Source organism: Miniopterus schreibersii (assembly GCF_964146895.1).
Source record: "Miniopterus schreibersii genome assembly, chromosome: 19".
In the NCBI taxonomy this organism is placed as follows: domain Eukaryota; kingdom Metazoa; phylum Chordata; class Mammalia; order Chiroptera; family Miniopteridae; genus Miniopterus; species Miniopterus schreibersii.
In genome coordinates this window covers 37,268,945-37,290,478 of record NC_138119.1, presented here as the reverse complement: position 1 = coordinate 37,290,478, position 21,534 = coordinate 37,268,945, and the positions used below count along the sequence as shown (strand labels likewise).

Genomic DNA, 21,534 nt, shown 5'->3' with positions numbered 1-21,534 from the left:
GGAAAGCGCTTAGACAGCGCACTCTGAGGTCATCCGGCCTTTTCCATGAGGCTCCGGCTTGGAGAATTCTCCGCTTTCCCTACCATTGGCACATCCCCAGTGTCTGTCTTCTCTGATACTCATGCCGTGTCACACCCACACATTTATGACGTGAACATTGTTTTGCTGTTTAGCTTTATTGATGTGTTAATAAATTAATGCACTATTCTATGCTCAAATTCCTTTAAGAGGAAGACATGAAGTTCATTACCTTAACTATATATTTCATTGCAATGCAAAATCATTTGTTCCCCCTTTCTGAAACTTTAGAGTGGTGGCCTGTATTACAGGAGAAAATTGGATGCAAAGTCATCGTCCAGACCATTTTTGAAGCTTTAATTCTCTGGAACTGCAGAAGACATTAGTGCATACCATACAGTGTTAGCGAGAGGATTATTTTCAACATAGTATATCCTTAAATTGTATAAAATGCCCTACATTTGGGTATAAGAATAATATCTGCTATTAACAATAAAATCCTCCTCACACACAATAGAAAATTACATTGGAAAAAGTTCTCTCTACCCAGAGTAGTCTTGTCTAATTTGTGCTCATACTACAACTTGAAACAAGTCGATAACATGTCAAATTTTCTTTTTTCCTGTCCATTTAGAAAAAGGTTAGATTCAATATTTATAATTTTAGTCTATTTTACACAATAAGGTGTTATGCATAATAAAATTTTACAAATTATATGCAATTTTATATATTTGCCCTGATTTACCTTCAATTTAAACCCTTTTGCTTTATGGACTAAGAACTGCTTTACGATTTTTTGCATGTGTATTTTTCCTGGTATCAAGATGTTAAATTTTCTTGCTATTGTAATATGACAAGATACTTAAATTCTTTTGCTCTGTATTTTGTGGACACAGTCTAAATAAGGAGAAATATGCAGCTAGAAAGAAAGATAAATGGCGTTACTAGACTAGAGGGTTGCAGGGATTCTTTATTGATGACGAATATTTCCCTTACTAACCGTATGCAGTAAAAGATATTGGTAAACCAGTGAAATAAGCCACACAGACAAACTCAAGTGCAACATGGGATCACTTATATGTGGAAACTAAAAAACCCTCAAACTCTTGGAAACAAGAGTAGAATGCTGGTTGCCAGGGCAGGGAAGTGGAGGAAAGAGAGAGAGGTTTGGGGAACGGGTACAAACTTTCAGTTATAAGATGGATACGTTCTGAGGATCTAATGTGGATCGTGGTGACCATAGTTGATAAGACTCTATTGTATCACTGAAATTTGCTAAGACAGTTGGACATAAGCATTCTTAACAAAAAATATAGGTCAGCATGTTAGGTGATGGATGCGTTAATTAACTTGATTGTGGGAATTCTTTCACAATGAGCTCATACATATCAAATTATCACACTGCATACTTTAAATATATTACAACTTTGTCAGTTATACCTCAGTAAAACTGGGGTGACTAAAAGGACAGGTAATGAAACGAGAGGCGAGAAACCATACTACTCATAATACCACTTCTTGGCAAAACTGGCAAATTTGCCATTGGCGCTCTACCCACATGGGAGATAGGAGCCCAGGAGCACATTGCGGCAGCGGGGCCCAGTCGGCAGGGACCCTATTGGTCCTGTGGGCCACTCACGCTGCTTCCCCAGAGCTCCACTAGCATGAATTTCCACTGCTGAGCATCATTCCTTTTTCTCTCCATCCACCATATGTTCTTCCTGCTACACGACCACCCACCCGCACCGTCTTGCGTTCAGGGCCGCTTCACAGAGGCACACATTGCCACTGGTTCCAATCACAGGGCAAGCGGACATGGTACAGATTGTGACTGACTTTCTGTACGAAAAGGTTGGCTTTGTCCATATGGTTATATAAGGGAAAACCGAGTTTCTCCAGAGCCTGGGTACTGACAAACAATACACGGGATGAGAGGCCCTGGCCCCGGTACTCAGGCACGGTGGCCCCCATCCGCATCTCTCCTGTGTACTCCATCAGGTTCCAGGACACAGGGGTCCCCTCAGGCCCCAGCAGACAGCAGGTGGGAAATGTCTGGATACAGCGCTCTATGAATCTCTGGCTCCTCTCATTGCCACCAAAATGCCAGAATTTGTTCACCAGGGAAGCATGAGTAACATCGAGGGAAGAAAGTTTAAAGAGCTCTTCATTACTGTTAGGAAAAAGAGAACAGCCATAATATCACACACTGAATAGGATTCTATTCCCTGCCCAAACTGTGTTGAGACAATGCAGCTACAGCCAGCATGCCTGGATGCATCATCTGAGCAGGCAAGGAAATGTCTAAATGTCTCTCTGCCTTCTTTTTTTTTCTTTCTTCATAAAATAGGGAGATTAAGAGCATCCTCATCAAAAGGCAGAATATAAATATTGTGTGAGCTACTGTTTAAGTATAGGATTTGTGCCACACAAACAATAAGAATTACATAAAAATTAAGTATTGTTCTTCTGGACATTGCTCTGACTTTCCACTTAAGATGAGGGAACTTACAGATAAGAAAAACAGAGACACAGAAAATAAACAAGTGCCCCAGGCACAGGCTAACAGGCTGTACGTGAAATGCGGGTAGCAGAGGGCCCTTGGCCGCTGTGGGAAAGCTCAAGTGCAGAGGGGGCCGTGGTGTGGAGTGCAGGCGGCCCCCAGCACAGAACACTGGAGTCTGAAGGCTTCTGCTGTGGGGTCAGGGGCCTCCGAGGGGTCCTGGGAGAGCCCACAGTGGAGACCTAGGTGGACACTCAAGCCCCAGTTATGCCTTGAGCTTCCGCCCAACCTGAACCAGCCATTTCTTCATCTGAGCCTGTTTTCTGTCAGGAAAAGGGGGATAATATCTCCTACCTTGTCTATCTCATGGGATGGACTGAAAATCAAATGAGATTATAGATTGAGGTACCTTTCAGGTGTAATATGTGATGCAGTGTGATGAAGCTTTTCCATGCATATTACCGCACAGGGGGCCTTGGGACTGGGCATCTCCTGATCAAATCTCCTCATCGCTGCTCAGTTATAATCAGTGTTAGACTGGAAATCAATGGTCGGGGGGGGGGGATACATAATTTGTTTAAATTCTCATTATTAGAAGATTTTTACTCAGGGAGTTCATTACATGAGTATTTATCAAGCATCTACCATGTGTTCTGTTCTGATTACTGAGCATCTACCAATGAACAACCTAAAGAGGGCTCCTGTCCTTGTGAAGTTTGAAATGTCATAGCAGAGTACCAAACAAGAAACAGGTAGGCACATACACAAATAAGCTGCTTCCCATCATGATACGTGCAAAAGAATAAAAATTGGGTTATGTGATGAAGAATTATGTGAGAGAAAGTGCTCTGAGAAGAACTCTCTAAGGAAATGACATTTGAGAGTTGAGTGCCAAGAAAGAGACAAATATGTGGAGATCAGAGGGAAGGGCATATAGGCAGACAAAGAGCAAATGCAATGGCTCAAAGGCATGTACGAGTTTACATGAGTTTATTAGTGACAAGTTGCAGAAAGAAGGTTAGAGCTACTGGTGGGAGTAAGCAAGACACACAAGATGATTTCCAAGAGGTGATGAATGCCCGGTCTCACAGGACCTTGAAGGTCTCACAGGACCTTGAAGGTCTCAAAAGACCTTGAAGGTCTATAAGGCCATGAGCCTTTATTCAAGGTGAGCTGAGAAACATCAATGGCTTGAAGTAGGTCATTGACATGATCCATGTTACATACTAGAAGAATCACTCTGGAAATGGACTGCAGGGAGGCAAGAGTGAATGTAGGAAGGGAAGTCATAAAAGATGTGGGTAGTGAGAGAAATCTTTTTAAAACTCACATGGCTTTGGGTCTGCCAACTTTAAGAGGTAAATTGTTTGCCTCTAGCAGAGAAGGGAGCAGTCTTCTTGCTGTGTTGGGCATCATATAGAAGATGCATTGGGTTTGCTTGACCTGGAACTGTTTAACGGTCGCAAGATTTTGTATCGCCTCATCCAGGCTGGACTGTGAACCTAGAGACATGTAAAGTAAGGAGAGAAAGGAGATGCTACAACAAGCTTCCCAATGGAAGTTTGCAGGATTAAAATCAGGCAATGTTGCTGCTGGCGCTGGCAATGACCATGTGACCTTTGGCCATGTCACTGCCTGAGAATGTTTTCTCTTATACAAAACAGAGGTAATACTAGAAATTCTGACTTTATCACTGTGATATTTAAAAAATAGCAGCCAACCTTGTAACCTGGGCACATATGACATCCCCAGGTACTGGTGAAATACCACATTTGACCTTTACATTGGCCCTAGGTTGTACATACTTCCATTATCCTCAGTTTTATGTATGAGGAAACTGAATAACGGGTAAGTTATATCACTTGCTCAAGATCCCAAAGTAAGCAACCAGCAGAGCCAGAAGGCCAGCCCATGGAGCCTGACTCTAGAGGGCATGCTCATAGCCATGGCAGTTGTCCTCGTGACCTGGGAGGTGTTTTAGGGCACAATGAACTGTCACTCTTATTCTAGGAATGGAAAGCCACAGGGGTAGGTAGCTCTGCTCTTACTCCTAATCACCTAAGGGATCCTGGATATGACTGCAAAATGTATCCTCAGCTATCAAGAAATTGCCTTACTCACAGTTCCTCATATGAACTCCATCATTTGCAATGTTTGAATTCTACTCCACTGAAGTAAGAGGTGGTGGCAGCTGATACAAGGGATGAACATCAAGTTGGGTGTCTGGGGTTTGGTAGAGGGAAGTGAAGGTAATAGGGAAATGTGCTTGGGATGAAAACTGACCTGGCAGATATAGAAATTAGCAGTTACAGCAGCCAACACACATCCCAGATTTCTTACTTACTCTGGATCTGTAAATGTTGTTTCCAATTGATGACATCTGATCTGCCAAGGAATTCTTGACATTTCTTGGGATCCTTGGAATAGATTTGGTAGGTGTTGGTGTAGTGATCAAAGTCATCTGTCATCTTCTGTTTGGTTGAGTAATGTGGGATAAATCAAATTGATTATACCAAGTAATTGGAATAGTTGAATTTAAGAATTTCATACTTTACTACTTCACACACTTAAATATTGATATTTTTCTTAATGTACTATAATTATCCTTGATTCATTTACATCATGAAATCACATCATGGATTTACTCAACTATTCTATTTGTGGTTAAGAAAATCTTGCTGAATGAGATATTTATATATTGCATTACAATTTCAAATCAACCAAACATGTACCAGTTTAGAAAGCATTCTTCTGTAATTCTGGAATCCTCAGGAGAAAGAGAGAAAAGATTTTATCAAAGGCAAACTTCCACTGCAAGAGTAAATCTTACTCCATTTTAAAGAGTCTTAGAACAAATGGATTATGAGCATGACAATATTGAAATGGACACAGGTAACCTTGTAGTAGCATTTGCACATACATATGATTGTGCTATACAAATGAAAGACAACTAATGTCTTTGAAATGTAAACTACAATGCACTGTTATTTAAAAATAATTTGCATTTCCAACAAAATTGAAACACAAAATTTATTCAAAAAGATCTTCTTAAAGTTAATATATAAGAGGTGGGATTATTGGAAAACAAAGGACAGAGTGAGAGAGCAACATTCAATGAGGGTAGAATGGCTGAAAAGTGTGACACAGAAATGCTCTAAACTCAGCGTTAGTAAGACCATGGACAATATGTGCTTTTAAGATCTACTGGAAAAGGGAAAATGTTTCCATTTTCCAACTTCAATAATTAAGTTAAATATCTTCATTTTGTTGTGTTCGTTATTTTCTACAAAGCACCATATATTTAAATTTTATCTGTAAATATTTTATATTAAAATGATATTATATGGTTATATATTCTTACACGCATAACTTTTTGCTTTGTATTTTGCAATATGCTTATAACATACTTGTATTGGAAATGTATGAACCACTTAGTTTCAGTAATTTTATGGCTTTTTTTTCTGTTTTTTAATTTCCTTTTTAATGACAATGTACATTCAATATTATTTTGTATTAGTTTCAGATGTACAGCATAGTGGTTAGGCAATCATCTACTTTACAAAGCGGTCCCCTGATATTTTCAGTACCCACCTGGCACCAGACATAGTCACCACAATATTATTGACTATATTACCTGTGCTGTATTTTACATCCCCATGAATATTTTGTGAGTGCTAATCTGTACTTTTCAATCCCTTCATCTTTGTCACCGAGTCCCCACTCCCCTCTGGCAGCTATCAATCTGTTGTCAGTATCTATGAGTCTCTTTCTATGTTCTTTGTTCATCTATTTTGGTCTTTCGATTCCACATATAAGTGAGATCATATGGTGTTTGTCTTTCTCTGACCCATTCATTTCACTTAGCGTATTACTCTCTAGGTCCATCCATGTTGTCACAAATGGTAAGGTTTCATTCTTTCTTAGGGCTGAGTAATGTTCCATTGTATAGATGTCCCACCACTTTTATATCCACTTATCTGTTGATGGGCACTCGGATTGATTCCGTATCTGGGCTATTGCCAATAACACTGCATGCAATGAACATAGGGGTGCATATGCATTGTTTCAAATTCGTGTTTTGGGTTTCTTCCGGATATGCCCAGAGTGGAATCTCTGGGTCATAGGGCAGCTCCATTTTTAATTTTTTGAGGAACCTTCATACTGTTTCCCATAGTGGCTACACCAATTTGCATTCCCACCCAACTGCATTCCTGCCTTTGCCCCACATCTTCACCAACACTTGGTGTGTGTTGATTTATTGATAACAGACATTCTAGCAGGTGTGAGGTGATACCTCATTGTGGTTTTAATATGCATCTCTCTGATGATTACTGACGTGGAGCATTTTCTCATATGTCTGCTGGCCATCTGTATGTCCTCTTTGGAGAAGTGTCTATTGAGGTCTGCTGCCCATTTTTTTATCAGATTGGGTTTTTGTGGGCGCACATGTTGAGTTTTATGAGTTCTTTATAAATGTTGGATATTAAGCCCTGATCAGATGTATTATTGACAAATATGTCCTCCCATTCAGTAGGTTGTCTTCTCATTTTGTGGATGGTTTTCTTTGTTGTACGAAATCTTTTTAATTGATGTAGTCCCATTTGTACATTTTTTCTTTTGTTTCCCTTCTCAAGGAGATCTATTAAAAATGCATTGCTAAGAAAAATGTCAGCGATTACCTCCTATGTTTTCTTCTAGGAGTGTCATAATTGGAGTGTTACATTTAAGTCTTTAATACTTTTTGAGTTAATTCTTGAATATAATATGAGGGTGGTCTAGTTTCATTTTTTGACATGCATCTGTCCAGTTTTCCCAGCACCATTTGTTGAATAGACTGTCTTTACTTCCTTGTATGCTCTTGCCTCCTTTGTCACATAGAAATTGCCCACAGAGGTGTGGGATTATTTCTGGGCTTACTATTTTGTTCCACTGATCTATGTATCTGTTTTTATGCCAGTACCATGCTGTTTTTATTTTTATTTTATTTATTATTTATTTTTAATCCTCATCAGAGGATACGTTTTTATTGACTTTAGAGAGAGAAGAGGGAGAGTTCTAGTAGTTTATTGGTGAAATCTTTAGGTTTTCCTATATAAAGTACAATGCCATCTGCAAATAATGACAATTTCACTTCTTCCTTTCCAAATTGGATGCTGTTTATTTCTTTTTTTTGCCTGATCACTGTGGCTAGGATTTCCACTACTGTGTTGAGTAAAGGTGGTGAAAGTGGACATTTCTGTCTTGTTTCGAATCTTAAGGGAAAAGCTCCCCCCCCCCCGTTTAGTATGATGTTAAGTGTGGGCTTGTCATATATGAGTTTGAGAGGTTTTTAAAAGTCTTGATACTAAAAATATATCCCAAATGCAGGCTTTGAAATTTGTTCTTTATATTTCCCAAACATTCTTCATATTTAACTTTAACCACTGTTAGTTGTTACTTTCTCCACTTGGAATACACCCTCTGTTCTTGTCAACTTGTCAAAAACCTATTTTTCTTCAAAATCCAGTTTGGTGAAATGGTTGCCAGGAAGGCTCTCTGAACCTCTCCCTGCATACCCTGGCATCTAGAGCTTTAAACATCTCTTGGCCAGTGTTGCTTCTGTAGCTAGTATATTCTTGAATGTTTTTGTACCTTTTCACACCATGTTGTAATTTATTTGCTATCTACCTTTTCCTCCAGGCTGTGAGCTCCTTGAGGACAAGGACTTGTTCACCATCATTGTCATTCATTTCTCGGTCCCCTGGGTCTACACTGCCAGGCGCAGACAATGGTAGGCACATGGAGCAAATAGAAGTGTATGCATTCCACATCAGGCGCCTTACCTGCTCCTGAGGGCGGACAACCACTGTGTTAAAATCAGGCCACTTGTCCACCAGGGCCTTTAGCTTGAACGGGTTTCCTTGGTTCATGTGGAAAACGGTCCCATACACCTGCAGCATCATGAGAAAGTGAGAGTCAGCTTATTAGGAAGGGATGGCCAAGTGCCCAGTTCCAGCTGGGTAAGGATTGTCTCTATGAAACCAGGGTAAGTAACTGGTAGGGCACCTACTTCAAACAGTCTTCAGGTCCTATTTTATTACTCCACTAGAAATAGATTTTGGGGTGGAACCATGAGAATATTATATAAATATAGTCAAATATGCAGATACGTAAAATAAATTAAAAATCATTCACTATCACATTGTAGAATTTAGTGACATATCTTTCCATTTTCCACTTATTTACATAGTCACACCCAGTTTTTAAATAAGGAAATTACTTAATATATCCTTGTTTAACATCTATCCCCCTTCACACACACATACAAACATAAACACACTATGCAATGGTCATCTTTTCTTTTTTTAAATCCTCACCCGAGGACATACTGTAATTGACTTTATAGAGAGAGGCAGGGAAAGAGAGAGGAAGAGAGAGAAACATCAATGTGAGAGAGAGACATCAATCAGTTGCCTCCTGTACTCACCCTGAATGGGGATCAAAACTTGGGTATGTACCCTGATGGGAAATCAAACTCATAACCTTTTGGTGCATGAGAGACAATGCTCCAGCCAACTGAGCCACCCAGCGAAGGCACAGTGCTCATATTTTTGACAGTGTAATAATTTTTCTTCAAGGGTACCCATCCTTTCCTTCAATCAAAGCGTCTTAGGTCTGTCACCTGGCTCAAGTCTGGGAATTAGTTGGGAGGCAGTGTTGCTCTGTTTGTATGACCCAAGTAAGACCTTTGAGTTTGTGTAAAGTACTTGATGCAATTCCTGATAATTGTAAGTGTTCAAGAGGTGCTGGATATTAATTTTATCATATCATTTTACTTGGCAACCCTGGTAAAGGTTGAGAAACATCTGCCAAAATGTATTGACTTTCTGGCTTTATTCAGTTTACATGCAACAACACTGAGCCTCATAGATGTTTAACTCTCGCATTGTTTCCCAGAGAAGAGTGAACTGTGGAATCAAAACAGTCTGATTCTAGACCCTGCCTTCTCCATGGTTGCCCTACCCTATTTCAGTAAGAAGGATCAGTGATTTGGGTTTATACTAAATGCCTGAGGCTTAGTCTCCAGATATCCCCACATAAGGTGTCAGAGCACCAGGAAAAGCCAGTGACCATAAGTCCTTTGTGCTTTCCACAGGTCATAAGTTGTGAAAATTATGGGCCTAGTGTTGGTAACAGTATGGCCTTATTTATCCTTATAACGTCTGTTGGGTTTGTAGTAATGTCCCCTAGTTCATTCTTAGTGTGGGTAATTTGTGTCTTTTTTCTTTTTTCCTAGGTCAATGTGGCTATTAATCTTTTCAAAGAACCAGACTTTGGACTCATTGATTTTCTTACTTGCTTTTCTCTCCTCACATTCATTGATTTCAGCTCTTATCTTTTCTAATTTCCTTAGTTCTATTTGCTTTGGGGATAATTTACTCTTCTTTTGCTAGTTTTTAAGGTGAAAACATAAAGCATGGATTTGAGACCATTATTCTTTTACAGTATAAGCACTTAAAGCTACAAGGCTCCCGCTTACCACTGCTTTGGTTGCATCCCAAGACTCTTAACATGGTGTACTTCCATTTCTATTCAACTAAAGTACTTTCTAATTTTGGTGTGACATTAAAGCATGATTTATTTATTTGTTTATTTATTCATTTTTAATGTGTCTTTATTGCTTTCAGAGAGAGGAAGGGAGAGGGAGAGAGAGAGAGATAGAAACACCAGTGATGAGACAGTCCTCATTGATTGGTGGCCTCCTGAATGTCCCCGACTGGGGATAGAGCCCATGACCCAGCCATGTGCCCTGACCAAAATTCAAGTGTGATCTCCTGGATCCTAGGGCAATGAGCAACCGCTGAGCCTCCCCTGGCCAGGCATTAAAGCATCATTTATTTAGAAACGTTTTTATAATTTCTAAATACATGGGTATTTTCCAAATACTTCTCAGGTTTTTAAAAAAATTTAAGCTTAATTCCATATCATTCACAGACATGCTTGACATGATTTCAGTTTTTAAAAAGTTTTTAAAATATGGGCTGTGTAGGTTAATGTTCAATGTGCATTTAAAAGTAATATGTATTCTGCTGTCATTGAGGGAAGTACTATATAAATGTCAATTAGTCCAAGTTGGCTCAGAGTATTGTTCAGGTCTTCTATATCCTTACAGGTTTCATCTGTATTGTATAAATTATTGAGAGAGGAATGTGGAAGTCTTTAATTATATCCGTGGGTTTACCTATTTCTTCTTTCAGTTTCATCAGTTTTTACTTTAGGTACTTGGAGCCTCTGCTGTTAGGAGTAGACATTTTAGCATTTGTTTGTATTTTTAGTGAATTGATACCTTGATCAGAATGCAATGGCACCTTTTATCCCTGGTAATATTCTAGTCCCTTTGCAACATATACTAGTGCAAAAAATAAAAATAAAAAATGAAACACACATACACAACAAGAGAAAGAAAAAGTCTCTATGGTACAACATCATTGATCTACTTCTAAAATGAAATTTCTGCCTCACCCCAAATTAAACAGAATCCATTTGGGTTTGACAAAATAAAAACGACCTGTTATGAACTTTCAAGTAGAAGCATAATAGTTAGCCTTTCACCACTCACTTGATTGGTCAGAAACAATCATTTAAGCATTAGTGTGTTAGTTTCAGTCAACTTTGCAATTCTGGAAACACTTCCCTTGATCTCTGACATATTTCTTAGGAGAGCACAAGGGAATGGTGTTGGGTCATCACACAGCAAAGGTCAGAGTGCCTTCCAATCCCAGCATTGCCACTCCCTGCTGGTGTGATCTTGGTCAAGTCATGTAACTGAGCGTCCAGTTGCTCTTTGGTTACCTGGGTCATAGACCTGCCCTGCGGCAAGATCATGGGCACTGACATGTGAGAGGAGCGAGTGCCTGGCAGAGAGCAGTGCTCAGTGACAGTTAATTCTCTTCCCAGCTTTGTCATAGGCAGTCATCGACCTTTCTCCCCTAGAAGGTTCCACTCTCACCTTTAAGGACTCAGGGAGGAACTTCCTCAAGGCTTTCTCTAGCATCTGCTGCATTTGTGGGCCTTGTAATTGGAACATCTTGGCAGGTACCTGAGCCTAAAGAGGGGATCAAGAAACACGAAGGAGTGAGAAGTGCTGGAAGACATACAAAGACACAAAACAGACACAGTAGGCAGCTCTAGCTACTGGCCTGGCCTTACCCCCGCCGTTTCACTGGTGCCCCATTCACGAGACTCCTCACTAACTCCAAGGAGGGATAAGTCTGGCAGAAAGCCTGGGTGCCTCTTTCTGAAATTATTTTTGGTATTTGTTAAACTTTAAAAAATATTTCTCAATTTTCATTTTGATGTTACATCGCCTAGAATTCCAATAATTAAGGATTCACAGAGATTAACCAATATATTCTCTAAGCATGAACGAGCGTGCTTTGAGGTTTACTTTAATTCAGGACAAGCCTGACTTTGCCAATCAGAAGCTATATGACACTGGGCAAGTCGCTGAACGCCTCTGTGCCTTGGTTTTCTCACCCGTGAAGGAGAATGACTGCAGCACCCGTGCCACAGAGCAGCTGAGCAAGGACATAAACCAAGGCGTGCAAGGTCCTTAGGACAGTGTCTGGGACATGGCGAGTTCTCAATTAGTGATTCTAATCATTGTTAGCCTTTTTATTGTTATCATTAGTAGAAGCAACAGTTAACCACACTGCCATTCTGTGACTCTTCTTCGGCACAAGAATTTGTGGTGAGCATTAAATGAGAGAGAACCCATTTAATCTGGCACATGGTAAAGGAGACAATTAATTTTAAATCTTTACAAGGTGCCTGACATGGAGTAGTACTCAGTTACTGTCAGCCATTTTTATTGTTGCTATCACTTTAACTTAAATAAAGCGTATCTTTTCTTGCTTCTAGAGCTAAAAAATAAAATATCCCTTTTACAATAGATAAATGATGTAGTAAAACATTTTTCAAACTTGACTATATGTTAGAGCCATGTGAAAAAAAAATTTAAATTATTTAATCTTGCTCCTGGTATTTGTTACTTAGAAGCTATTAAGGGAATATGAGGTCTATAATTATATATTTTTTAAATGTTCTGCAGACTATTTTTATTTTTGCTGCTCATCTTAATTGAAATATAATTTATATCCAATAAAATTTACCAACTTAAGTGGGCACTTGATGAGTCTTGAAAAATATATATATTTGTGTAACAGCATAATAATAATATAGTAAATTTGAATATCCCCCAAAGTTTACTTATGTCCCTTGCAATTCACATTTCCTTTGCTCCCAGCTCCCAACAATCATTAATTTAATTTCATTTACAGAATGTCAAAGAAAAGGAATTATTTACTATGAATCTTTTTTGAGACTTTAGTTCTTTTGTTAGCAAAATGTCTTTGACACCAGTTTAAATTGTCACATATATCAACAGTTTATTTCTTTTTATTGTTGAATAGTTTTCATTGCAGGGATCCACCAGAGTTTGTTTACCTAGTCACCTGTAGAAATACATTTGGGTTGTTTCTAGTATTTACTGATTATAACTGAAGCTGCAGTGGATATTCACGTAAAATATTTCATCATAGGCTTTTATCCCTCTTGTGTAAATGCGCTGAAGTGCATTTGCGAGGTCACATGTAAGCATATGTTGAACTTCATGAGAAACTGCCCAAGTGTTTTCCCCAAGTGGCCGCACTAGTTTATGGCGGTGGAGGAGTCTTCCATGTGCTCCACCTTCTCTCCAACACTCCTCCAGAACATCCTCTCCTGCAGCCATGTCCAGAATCATTGCATAGCAGTTAAAATCCTCAACGATACCCTTAAATCAGTAGAGCAGGGAGACTTGTAGAGCTAATTCTCAGAGCAGGCCGAAAGGCTGAGGTCAAAGTGTATTTCAGTAGATGCAATTCTCTGGCAGGTGGACAATGTTGAACTTTACCCAATTCCTGTTATCCTGGAAAATGTGAATAGTTAAAGAAATTCTTCCATCGACTTTGCTTTCCTGAAATGGATCAGTGCAGAGAACCAACCTTACCCATCTGACTTACAACACACAGATGTTCTGCTGGTTTCCCCCCAAAAAAAGCCAGATGCTGACGCTCCAAATTCCCAAACTTTGCCTCATGAATGATTAGCTGAGCTGTGAATCCCCACTGACATGGCAGGACACACTGCTTGTTCACCAGACTTGAGTTAAGTTTCTCTCCTTCCCCGGGGTTGAGTCAGCACATAACCCCCTTCTTGGCTCCTGCCAAGAAGAGGCCGAACTCAGGGTAGAACATTCTCGGAGCTGTATCCCTCCTGACTCTCTTTCCTCCCTCCCCCACCCTCTGTTTACTCTTCCTAATAAATGGTTAGCTTGACTGCTCAACCCCACCGATCCACCAGAACAAAGTTCTGATGCGTTAACAAAGAGTCAGTGGACTTGACCAGACTTTAAGCTTGTCTCCTCTCCACAGCGCTGAGCTCTGCCCCACGCTGGGCCTGGGCCAACACTGGCAGTGGGGGGACCATTTTCAGCAGAAGGATGCTCCACGTGCCCGCTTACGCCTCTTTACAAAAGAATAGTCCTTTCTGCCTGACCTTTCAGGTGCTCTGGGCTTCTCCCTTTTGAAAGAGTTCGCCCCATTATAACAGTCCCTTCCCCACCTCCCGTCTTGCCATAATCCTTTCAAATAAATTCTCCCCTTACCTAAATCTGCAGTTGTTTTCTATTTAGCAAGATTCTGGTACAGCCTCATTATGAGTAAGTGGACTTTGTGACCTGTATGGACCCAGGGGTGACATTCAGTGGCCCCCACCATTGTGGAGCCCCTCTCCAATCTTGCCCCACGGACCACTGAGAATCTGACTGTGATGGAGTGGGGGGAGGGGGTTGCCACAGCCCGCACTGGGATCTCTGCAGTGAGTTCCTGCCTGCAGTGCTCGAGTACTACTAGTGTTCTGCTCTAGTGCAGCACCCAGACAAGGAGCTGTCTGTCGGGGAGCTCAGAGGGACACAGGTTGGCCTGACTTAAGTCATCAAAGAGCATTACATATGTAGAGGCTGGTCTGCCATGCCCCACCCCCACCCCAGCCCAGTCAGGGGAGCCAAAACACTTCATCAAAGAGATAGATCTGTACCCCACATGCATAGCAGCATTATTTACAATGGCCAAGACTGGGAGTAACCTCAGTGTATCAGTGGGTGAACGGCTAAAGGAGTTGTGGCTTGTATCTACGCAGGGGCTGGGAAAAGTAGGTTTACAGTTGTGAGTACATGAAGCAGAGTTTATTCTTGTATAGCTATTTATTAATTATTGTATTATTTATTTGTGTTACAACTGTAAGCCTGCTTTTGCCCTCCCCTGCTTTCTCTTAGACTTAGAGGAAGTCAGAGGGACTTACTGGGCAGTTTACTTCACTAGTGCTAAGAAATTTCAGACTGATTGGTTTAAAGTTTCACTCCTGGGAGAGACTGAAACTGCAGTGTAGATATTAAGTCTTGAGTGACTCCTGTCTTGGGACCTGTTGTTTCTTTTTAATGTATATAAATAGAACATTTTGGTTTTGTTCAGAACACTCAAGTGCACCATTGTTCCTTGAACCTAAATAGTATTGAGCCAACAACGGTTAGTATTTTGAAGTCTGGTCATCTTCTTTTAACAATTATTAGTTAGGGTCAAGAGGTCAAAGGCAAAGAAAGCAATGTTCACACTTCATTAACTATGTGTTCCCTGAAGGAATGAGTCTTGAGTAATCTTCTAGGTTTTGTATTACATGGGATTAGGGACACTAGAAGGAATTTCAAGGAAGTCTATAAAGACTCTGTATATTTGGGTTCAATATCTGGTGTTGGAACTCCCCTAAGCAAAGCTATAAAGCCAACCCAAATCTAGCAGGCAGCCTGGGCATTGGAGTAAGTACCTGTGACTTATTCAATTCTATTTGTAGGGCAAGTCAAAGTCAATTGGCAAAAGGAGTATAAACTAAGCTGGCTGGTTATCTGGGAAGATTTTTCTGAAATGGAGAGGATCCAGAAACAGAATTACATGGATGGTTCATTGTCAATAAGAAAATGCTGTTTTCTAGAGTGTAATATTGCTCTAAGGTAATTATTACAGACACGAACAAGAAGAAGCTTTAGTAAACAGTTTTAATCTTCTAAGCTATACAGTGATATGCATTTCATTTAGGTTATTTCCTTTAATACTGAAACAAAACCACAAAATACAATAAAACTATCATTCTTTCCAATTACAGGTAAGAAAACTGAGACAATGGTCAGGAACCCATACTTAAGCTCATTTGTCAATATTTATTAAATCTTTCCAATCTGTCAGAGGTTCTATTTCAGAGGATAAGAGTACTAGGTTGGGAACCATACAAATGAATTCAGTTCCTAGAATGGCTACTTACTAGTGGGGTGGCCTTAGCCAAGAGATGTAACACTTTTTTGTGTGGTTATCTCTTCTATAACAACCATGCTTATTTCTCAGTGAAGTTGTGAGCACTAAATGAGTTAAAATGTGTGAAGTACCTATAATACTGCCTAGAACCTATTAAGTGCTATCTAGATATAAGCTATTATTATCATGTGGCCATTTCTCCCTCTTTTCCTTCTGCCTCTGTGATTCCTTTGACAATGTCTTGAATCAGAGCTCTCTATTTTTTTTATACAGCCAACATGTGCCATCACTGTCAGAAGGATCAATCACAAAAAAGGACCAAGCAAGTCCTGGAATGTAAATTAGGGCAGGGAAAGTAGGGTCCAGGGAAGAGCTGAGTTCCTAAGTTGCTTCCTCAATATACAGGCAGGGTAGCCAGAAGCCCATCGCTACTCAGAGAATGATCATGGAATCACAGGGCTGTTGAGGCAGTGATTGTTGTAGGTTGATTATGTCATCCTTTACCAGCCTAGGGGGCACCCATTTTCAAGCACCAAGGGCATTTTAAAGATGATGATGATGATTCTATTTTACTAGATTTAAGTAAACATTACCTATGGTAACTTCTCCCACAAATCTCTTACATACATGGGATCTGAACACCAATGTTATGTATAACCTTGATCCCTAAATCATAGTAGATCACATTTTATATAGACACAGGGCTCAAACTAGAGCAAGTTCTCTCTCTCTCATGAACCTGGACCTAGAATATGTAAATCCTTGTCAGGAGTGATGTCAGAGAAATGGCAGTGTGGAGGATCCTCTTGGCTTCTCCCCTTGAAGTTTCAACAATTTGAACAGCTGTAACACAACAAAAAATTCCTGACTAAATGCCCAAACACACCTGAGAGATGCCAGCATTAAATCATCTAAAGATGAGCAAGTGGGAGCAAAATGGGGAGGCAAGAAGAGAGAAGAGCTGAGATAAGCCACGGATGCAGCCCTGCAGCCAGTATCTCACAGTGGCGCTTAGCCTGGACAGGGGAGAAATTTGGTTGTGGCTGGCAACCCCTTCAACTGGGAGGAGTAAAGCAAGTTGGTGGGCATTCCTGTAAGAGTGAGCAATATGAGATGCAGCTGAGCCCAAGGACCTGGGCAAGGACAAATTATGAAGGTGTGGTCATGGTTGTTGGGTGGTTGGCATTCTAGACAGAGAAACAAAGGCATGAAGTTCTTTCCAGTAACCTCCTAGAGTTCACCTTGCTTTGCCTTTGGCATTGAGTTGTGGAGCACATTATCTGCAAATCCAAGAACTGGTACTACAGAATCACTTCCTTCCTGGAGCAAAGGGCGCACAGCCTGTGACTAGTCACAGGTACAGGGGGGACTCTGCAGAGGTCTAAGATTGCCCTTACTGGGAGGTTAAAACAGCAAAGAAGCTGGCTGTTTCTCCTAGTCAACCCCAGGCCCATGCATTGTGGCTACACTGATGGCAGCATCTGACTGCTATGCACAGAACTAGAATTTCACAGAGCTAAAAAACTTGTGATTCAGTTTCACCTACTGGAAAATTAGAGAAAAATCTCTTCATATTAATCTACTAAATAAATGCTGCCCATACATAAATGCATAGAAAGAGAAGGAATCCTCAAATACCATGAATAACCAAGGTATTGAGACAGAGCAGAAAGAAAGTGACAAATCTCCAGAAAACAAACCTAAAGACATGGAAATGTGTGATATAAATGACAGAGAATTTGAGATTGCAGTTGTGAAAAAACTCAATGAGCTGCAAGAAAATACAGACAGGCGATTTAATGTACTTGGAAACACACACACACACACACACACACAACAAAACAAAGAGATTAAAACTTTTTAAAAGAACCAAACAGAAATTCTGGAGAAGAACTCAATAAAAGAGTTCAAGAAAGAGCTGGCAGGAGTAGGATATAGAGCAAATGAAATGGAGGAAAGGATTAGTGATATCTAAAATAGAAATTTAGAAATAAGGCAGAGGGAAGAAGAGAGAGACTTGAGCATATTAAAAAATGTAAGAACTCTAAAAGAACAATCTGATTTCATCAGAATGAGCAATATATGAATAATAAGCATACCAGAACAAGAAGAGAGGGAGAAAGGAATGGACTTTTCAAAGAAATAGTTGATGAGAACTTCCAAAACCCATGGAAAGACCTAGGTCCTCGAATTCAAGAAGCAAACAGAACACCTAATTTCCTCAATCCAAAAAGGCTTTCTTCTTCAAGACACATTGTATTAAAACTGTGAAAGATGAATGACAAAGAAAGAATTCCCAAGGAAGCCAGGGAAAAGAAAGTAGCCTATGAAGGAAACCCCACAAGCTTATCATCAGACCACTCAGCAGAAACTTTACAAGATAGTAGAGAGTAGAAACAAATATGCAAACTGCTGGAAGAGAGAAATTACCAGCCAAGAGAAACAAATCCAGCAAAGTTATCCTTTAAATATGAAGGAGAAATACAGACTTTTCCAGAGTACAGAAACTGAGGGAATTTATAATCAGAAGAAGAGGCAATACTTCCTAACATGTTTTATGAAGCCAACATAACCCTGACACCAAAACCTGGAGAGGATAACACACACAAAAAAAACAAATTACGGAACAGTATCTCTGAGGAACACAGATGCAAAAATCCTAAACAAAATACTAACAAATGGAATAAAACAATATGTTAAAAAGATAATACATCACAATCAAGTTGGGTTCATTCCAGGGGCACAAGGATGGTTCAACACATGCAAATCAATCAATGTAACACCCCACATGAATAAAACAAGGAATAAAAATCATATGATCTTATCAATAGACACAGAAAAAGCATTTGATAGGATACGACATCCATTTATGAGTAAAACACTCAATAAAATGGGTACTGAAGGAAACTATCTCAACATAATAAAGGCCATATATGGCAAACCCTCAGCCAATATCATAGTCAATGGTGAAAAACTGAAAGCTTTTTCTGTAAAATCAGGAGCAAGGCAAGGATTCCCACTCTCACCACTGTTATTCAACATAGTTCTGGAAGCCCTAGCCAGAGCAATCAGGCAAAAGAAAATAATAAAAAGCATCCAAACTGGGAAGAAAGAAGTAAAAGTGTCACTTTTGGCAGATGACATGATTCTGTATATCGAAAACCCTAAAGACTCCACCAAAAAATAAACCCCTATTAGAAACAGTAAACAAAGTCACACAGTACAAAATCAATGTACAAAAATCCACTGCTTTCCTATATACTAACAATGAACTTCAGGAAAAAGAAAAACAAAAAAATACATTTCTTTTGCAATTACAACCTAAAGAATAAAATACCTAGGAATAAACTTAACAAAGGATGTGAAGGGACTATATACTGATAATTACAAAGTATTATTGAAACAGATGGAAAAAGACACAATAAAATAGATTTTTTGTGTTAATGGATTGGAAGAACCAATATAGTTAAAATGGTTATATTACCCAAAGGAATATACAGATTTAATGCAATCCCCATTAAAATCCCAATGTCATTTTTTAGAGAAATTGAACCCCAAAAGACCCAGAAGAGCCAAAGCAATCCTGAGGGGGAAAAATGAATGAAGCCAGAAGTATCATACTCCCTGACTTCAAATTATACTACAAAGCTACAACAATCAAAACAATGGTATTGACAAAAATCATTTACACAGACCAATGAAACAGAATTGAAAGCCTAGAAATAAAAACACGTATATATGGGCAAATAATTTTTTACAAAGGAGCCAAAAACACCTAATGGATAATAGAAAGTCTCTCCAATAAATGGTGCTGAGAAAATTGAAAAGCCACATGCAAAAGAATGAAACTATATTACAGTTTGTCCCCATGTACAAAAATTGATTCAAAATGGATTAAAGACCTAAATATAAGATCTGAAACAATGAATTACTTAGAAGAAAATATAGGTACAAAATTTATGGACCTGGTTCGTAGAGAACATTTTATGAATTTGACACCAAAGGCAAGGGAAGTAAAGACAAAAATAAATAAATGGAACTATATCAAGCTACAGATCTTCTCCACAGTGAAAGAAACTGCCAACAAAACAAAAAAGGCAAGCAACTGAATGGGAGATGTTATTTGCAAACAACAATTCTGACATGGGGTTAATATCCACAATATATAAAGAACTTATAAAACTCCACACCAAACAATCCAGTTACAAAATGGGCAAAAGACCTGAATAGACACTTCTCCACAGAGGACATACAGATGGCAAAGAGACATTTGAAAAGATGCTCAACGTCACTAATCATCAGAGATGCAAATTAGAACCATAATGAGAAACAAGATGGTGGCGTAGGGAGCAGCTGCACCGGCCGCCTCCCGCAACCACATCAAAATCACAACTAAAACCCAGAACCACCGTCACTCAGAGCCTCCTGGGATCCAGCTGCACAGAAGCCCCACAACCAGGGAGCTGAAGCAGCACTGAGAGTGGGAGGAGGGGGAGACCCAGGAGGATCCGGGCTGAATCACAGAGACCCGGCCTCGGGCCCACACCCGGTGCCACGGAGCAAACCCAGGAGGGAATCTCGGCGGTGGAGGTTTCCCAGAGGAGGGAGGGGGTCCCAACCCCCTATCAGGCCCCCAGCCCAGGGCACCAGGCCGGGAAGAGACATCTCCACAACTCCGGACTGCGAAACCTGCGGGGACTGTCCCTGAGGGTCGCGGAGGCTGCGGGAGCCCCAGCAGCTCCTCTAAAGGACTCACTCAGACGCTCCCTCTGAGCCCAGCGCCGGGCAGCAGCCGGAAAGGACCCGGGACCCTCGGGGAGGAACCAACCTGCCTGAAGTCGGGCGAGAGGCGGAGGGCGGCTTCCTCCCAGGCAGAAGGGCTGGCGGAGGCCATGGCTCCTGTGGCGAGTCCTCCCCACACAGCCGGCAGGCAGGCGCCATGTTTGAGTCGCCAGCACCTGACTCTCACCTTTGGTCTGGCTCTGCCAAGGCCTCACCAGGGCAGCAGCTCCAGCCATCACGTTAGGGGCGAGTTAATGTTTGACCAAATACAGCAGGCTCGTTCTTTTTAATCCTCACCGGAGGGTATTTTTTCCATTGCTTTACAGAGAGAGAGAGAGGCATCGATGTCAGAGACACATCAATTGGTTGCCTCCTGCACGCGCCCCGGTCGGGAGGGATCGAGCCTGCAACCGAGGTACGTGCCCTTAACCGGAATCGAACCCAAGAGCCTTCCGTCCACAGGCCAACACTCTAACCACTGAGCCAAACCAGCCAGGCCCGGGCTAATTTTTAAGTTGATAATTTTGTATGGCCCGAGAATGATGTTTTAACTATCCAAATGGCCTTTGGCAGAAAGAAGCCTCCCCACCCCTGCTCTAAATGATGTTTGGTAAGAAGCACTCAGGAACCCAGTTGGCAGAGGGGCCACCAGCTGCTCAAACCTCTTTTGGGGGCTCCTGAGTATCATTCTCCCTACCTTGTCCTCAGAGTGGGCCCAAAACAGGAGGCAAAGAGACTTAGGCAGGTCCTACAGTGGACAGGAGTCCTTGTTTGGACTTGGATGTAACCTGCGCTCGAGATGGGCCGTGGACGTGGCCCCACTGCCTCTGCATCCATGGAGCGTGAAAATGA

General features: G+C 40.7%; 1 protein-coding gene across 2 annotated transcripts; it reads right to left on the bottom strand.

Annotated features, from left to right (window-relative positions):
• Positions 1-147: 147 nt before the first annotated feature.
• On the bottom strand, positions 148-20,887 carry LOC308549592 (glycine N-phenylacetyltransferase-like). 2 transcript variants are annotated; one of them, XM_081122387.1, is made up of 6 exons: positions 20,729-20,887; positions 11,508-11,603; positions 8,341-8,448; positions 4,863-4,989; positions 3,849-4,020; positions 148-2,188 (listed from the first exon to the last, which is right to left on the bottom strand). In XM_081122387.1, the coding sequence occupies exons 1-6, from the start codon at positions 20,792-20,794 to the stop codon at positions 1,786-1,788; spliced, it is 972 nt and encodes a 323-aa protein (XP_080978513.1). In that variant the 5' UTR covers positions 20,795-20,887; the 3' UTR covers positions 148-1,785. The 2 variants fall into 2 exon arrangements, with proteins under 2 accessions (XP_080978513.1, XP_080978514.1); XM_081122388.1 differs by lacking the exon at positions 20,729-20,887 and adding an exon at positions 13,561-13,625.
• Between the last annotated feature and the right edge of the window lie 647 nt (positions 20,888-21,534).

Coding starts and splice junctions, on each gene's coding strand:
- LOC308549592 (XM_081122387.1), bottom strand. CDS start 20,794: ATGGCCTCCGCCAGCCCTTCTGCCTGGGAGGAAGCCGCCCTCCGCCTC. Junction 8,449..11,507: donor TCCTCCCTGAGTCCTTAAAG/GTGAGAGTGGAA, acceptor ATGATGCTGCAG/GTGTATGGGACCGTTTTCCA. Junction 4,021..4,862: donor ACAACATTTACAGATCCAGA/GTAAGTAAGAAA, acceptor ACATGTCTCTAG/GTTCACAGTCCAGCCTGGAT.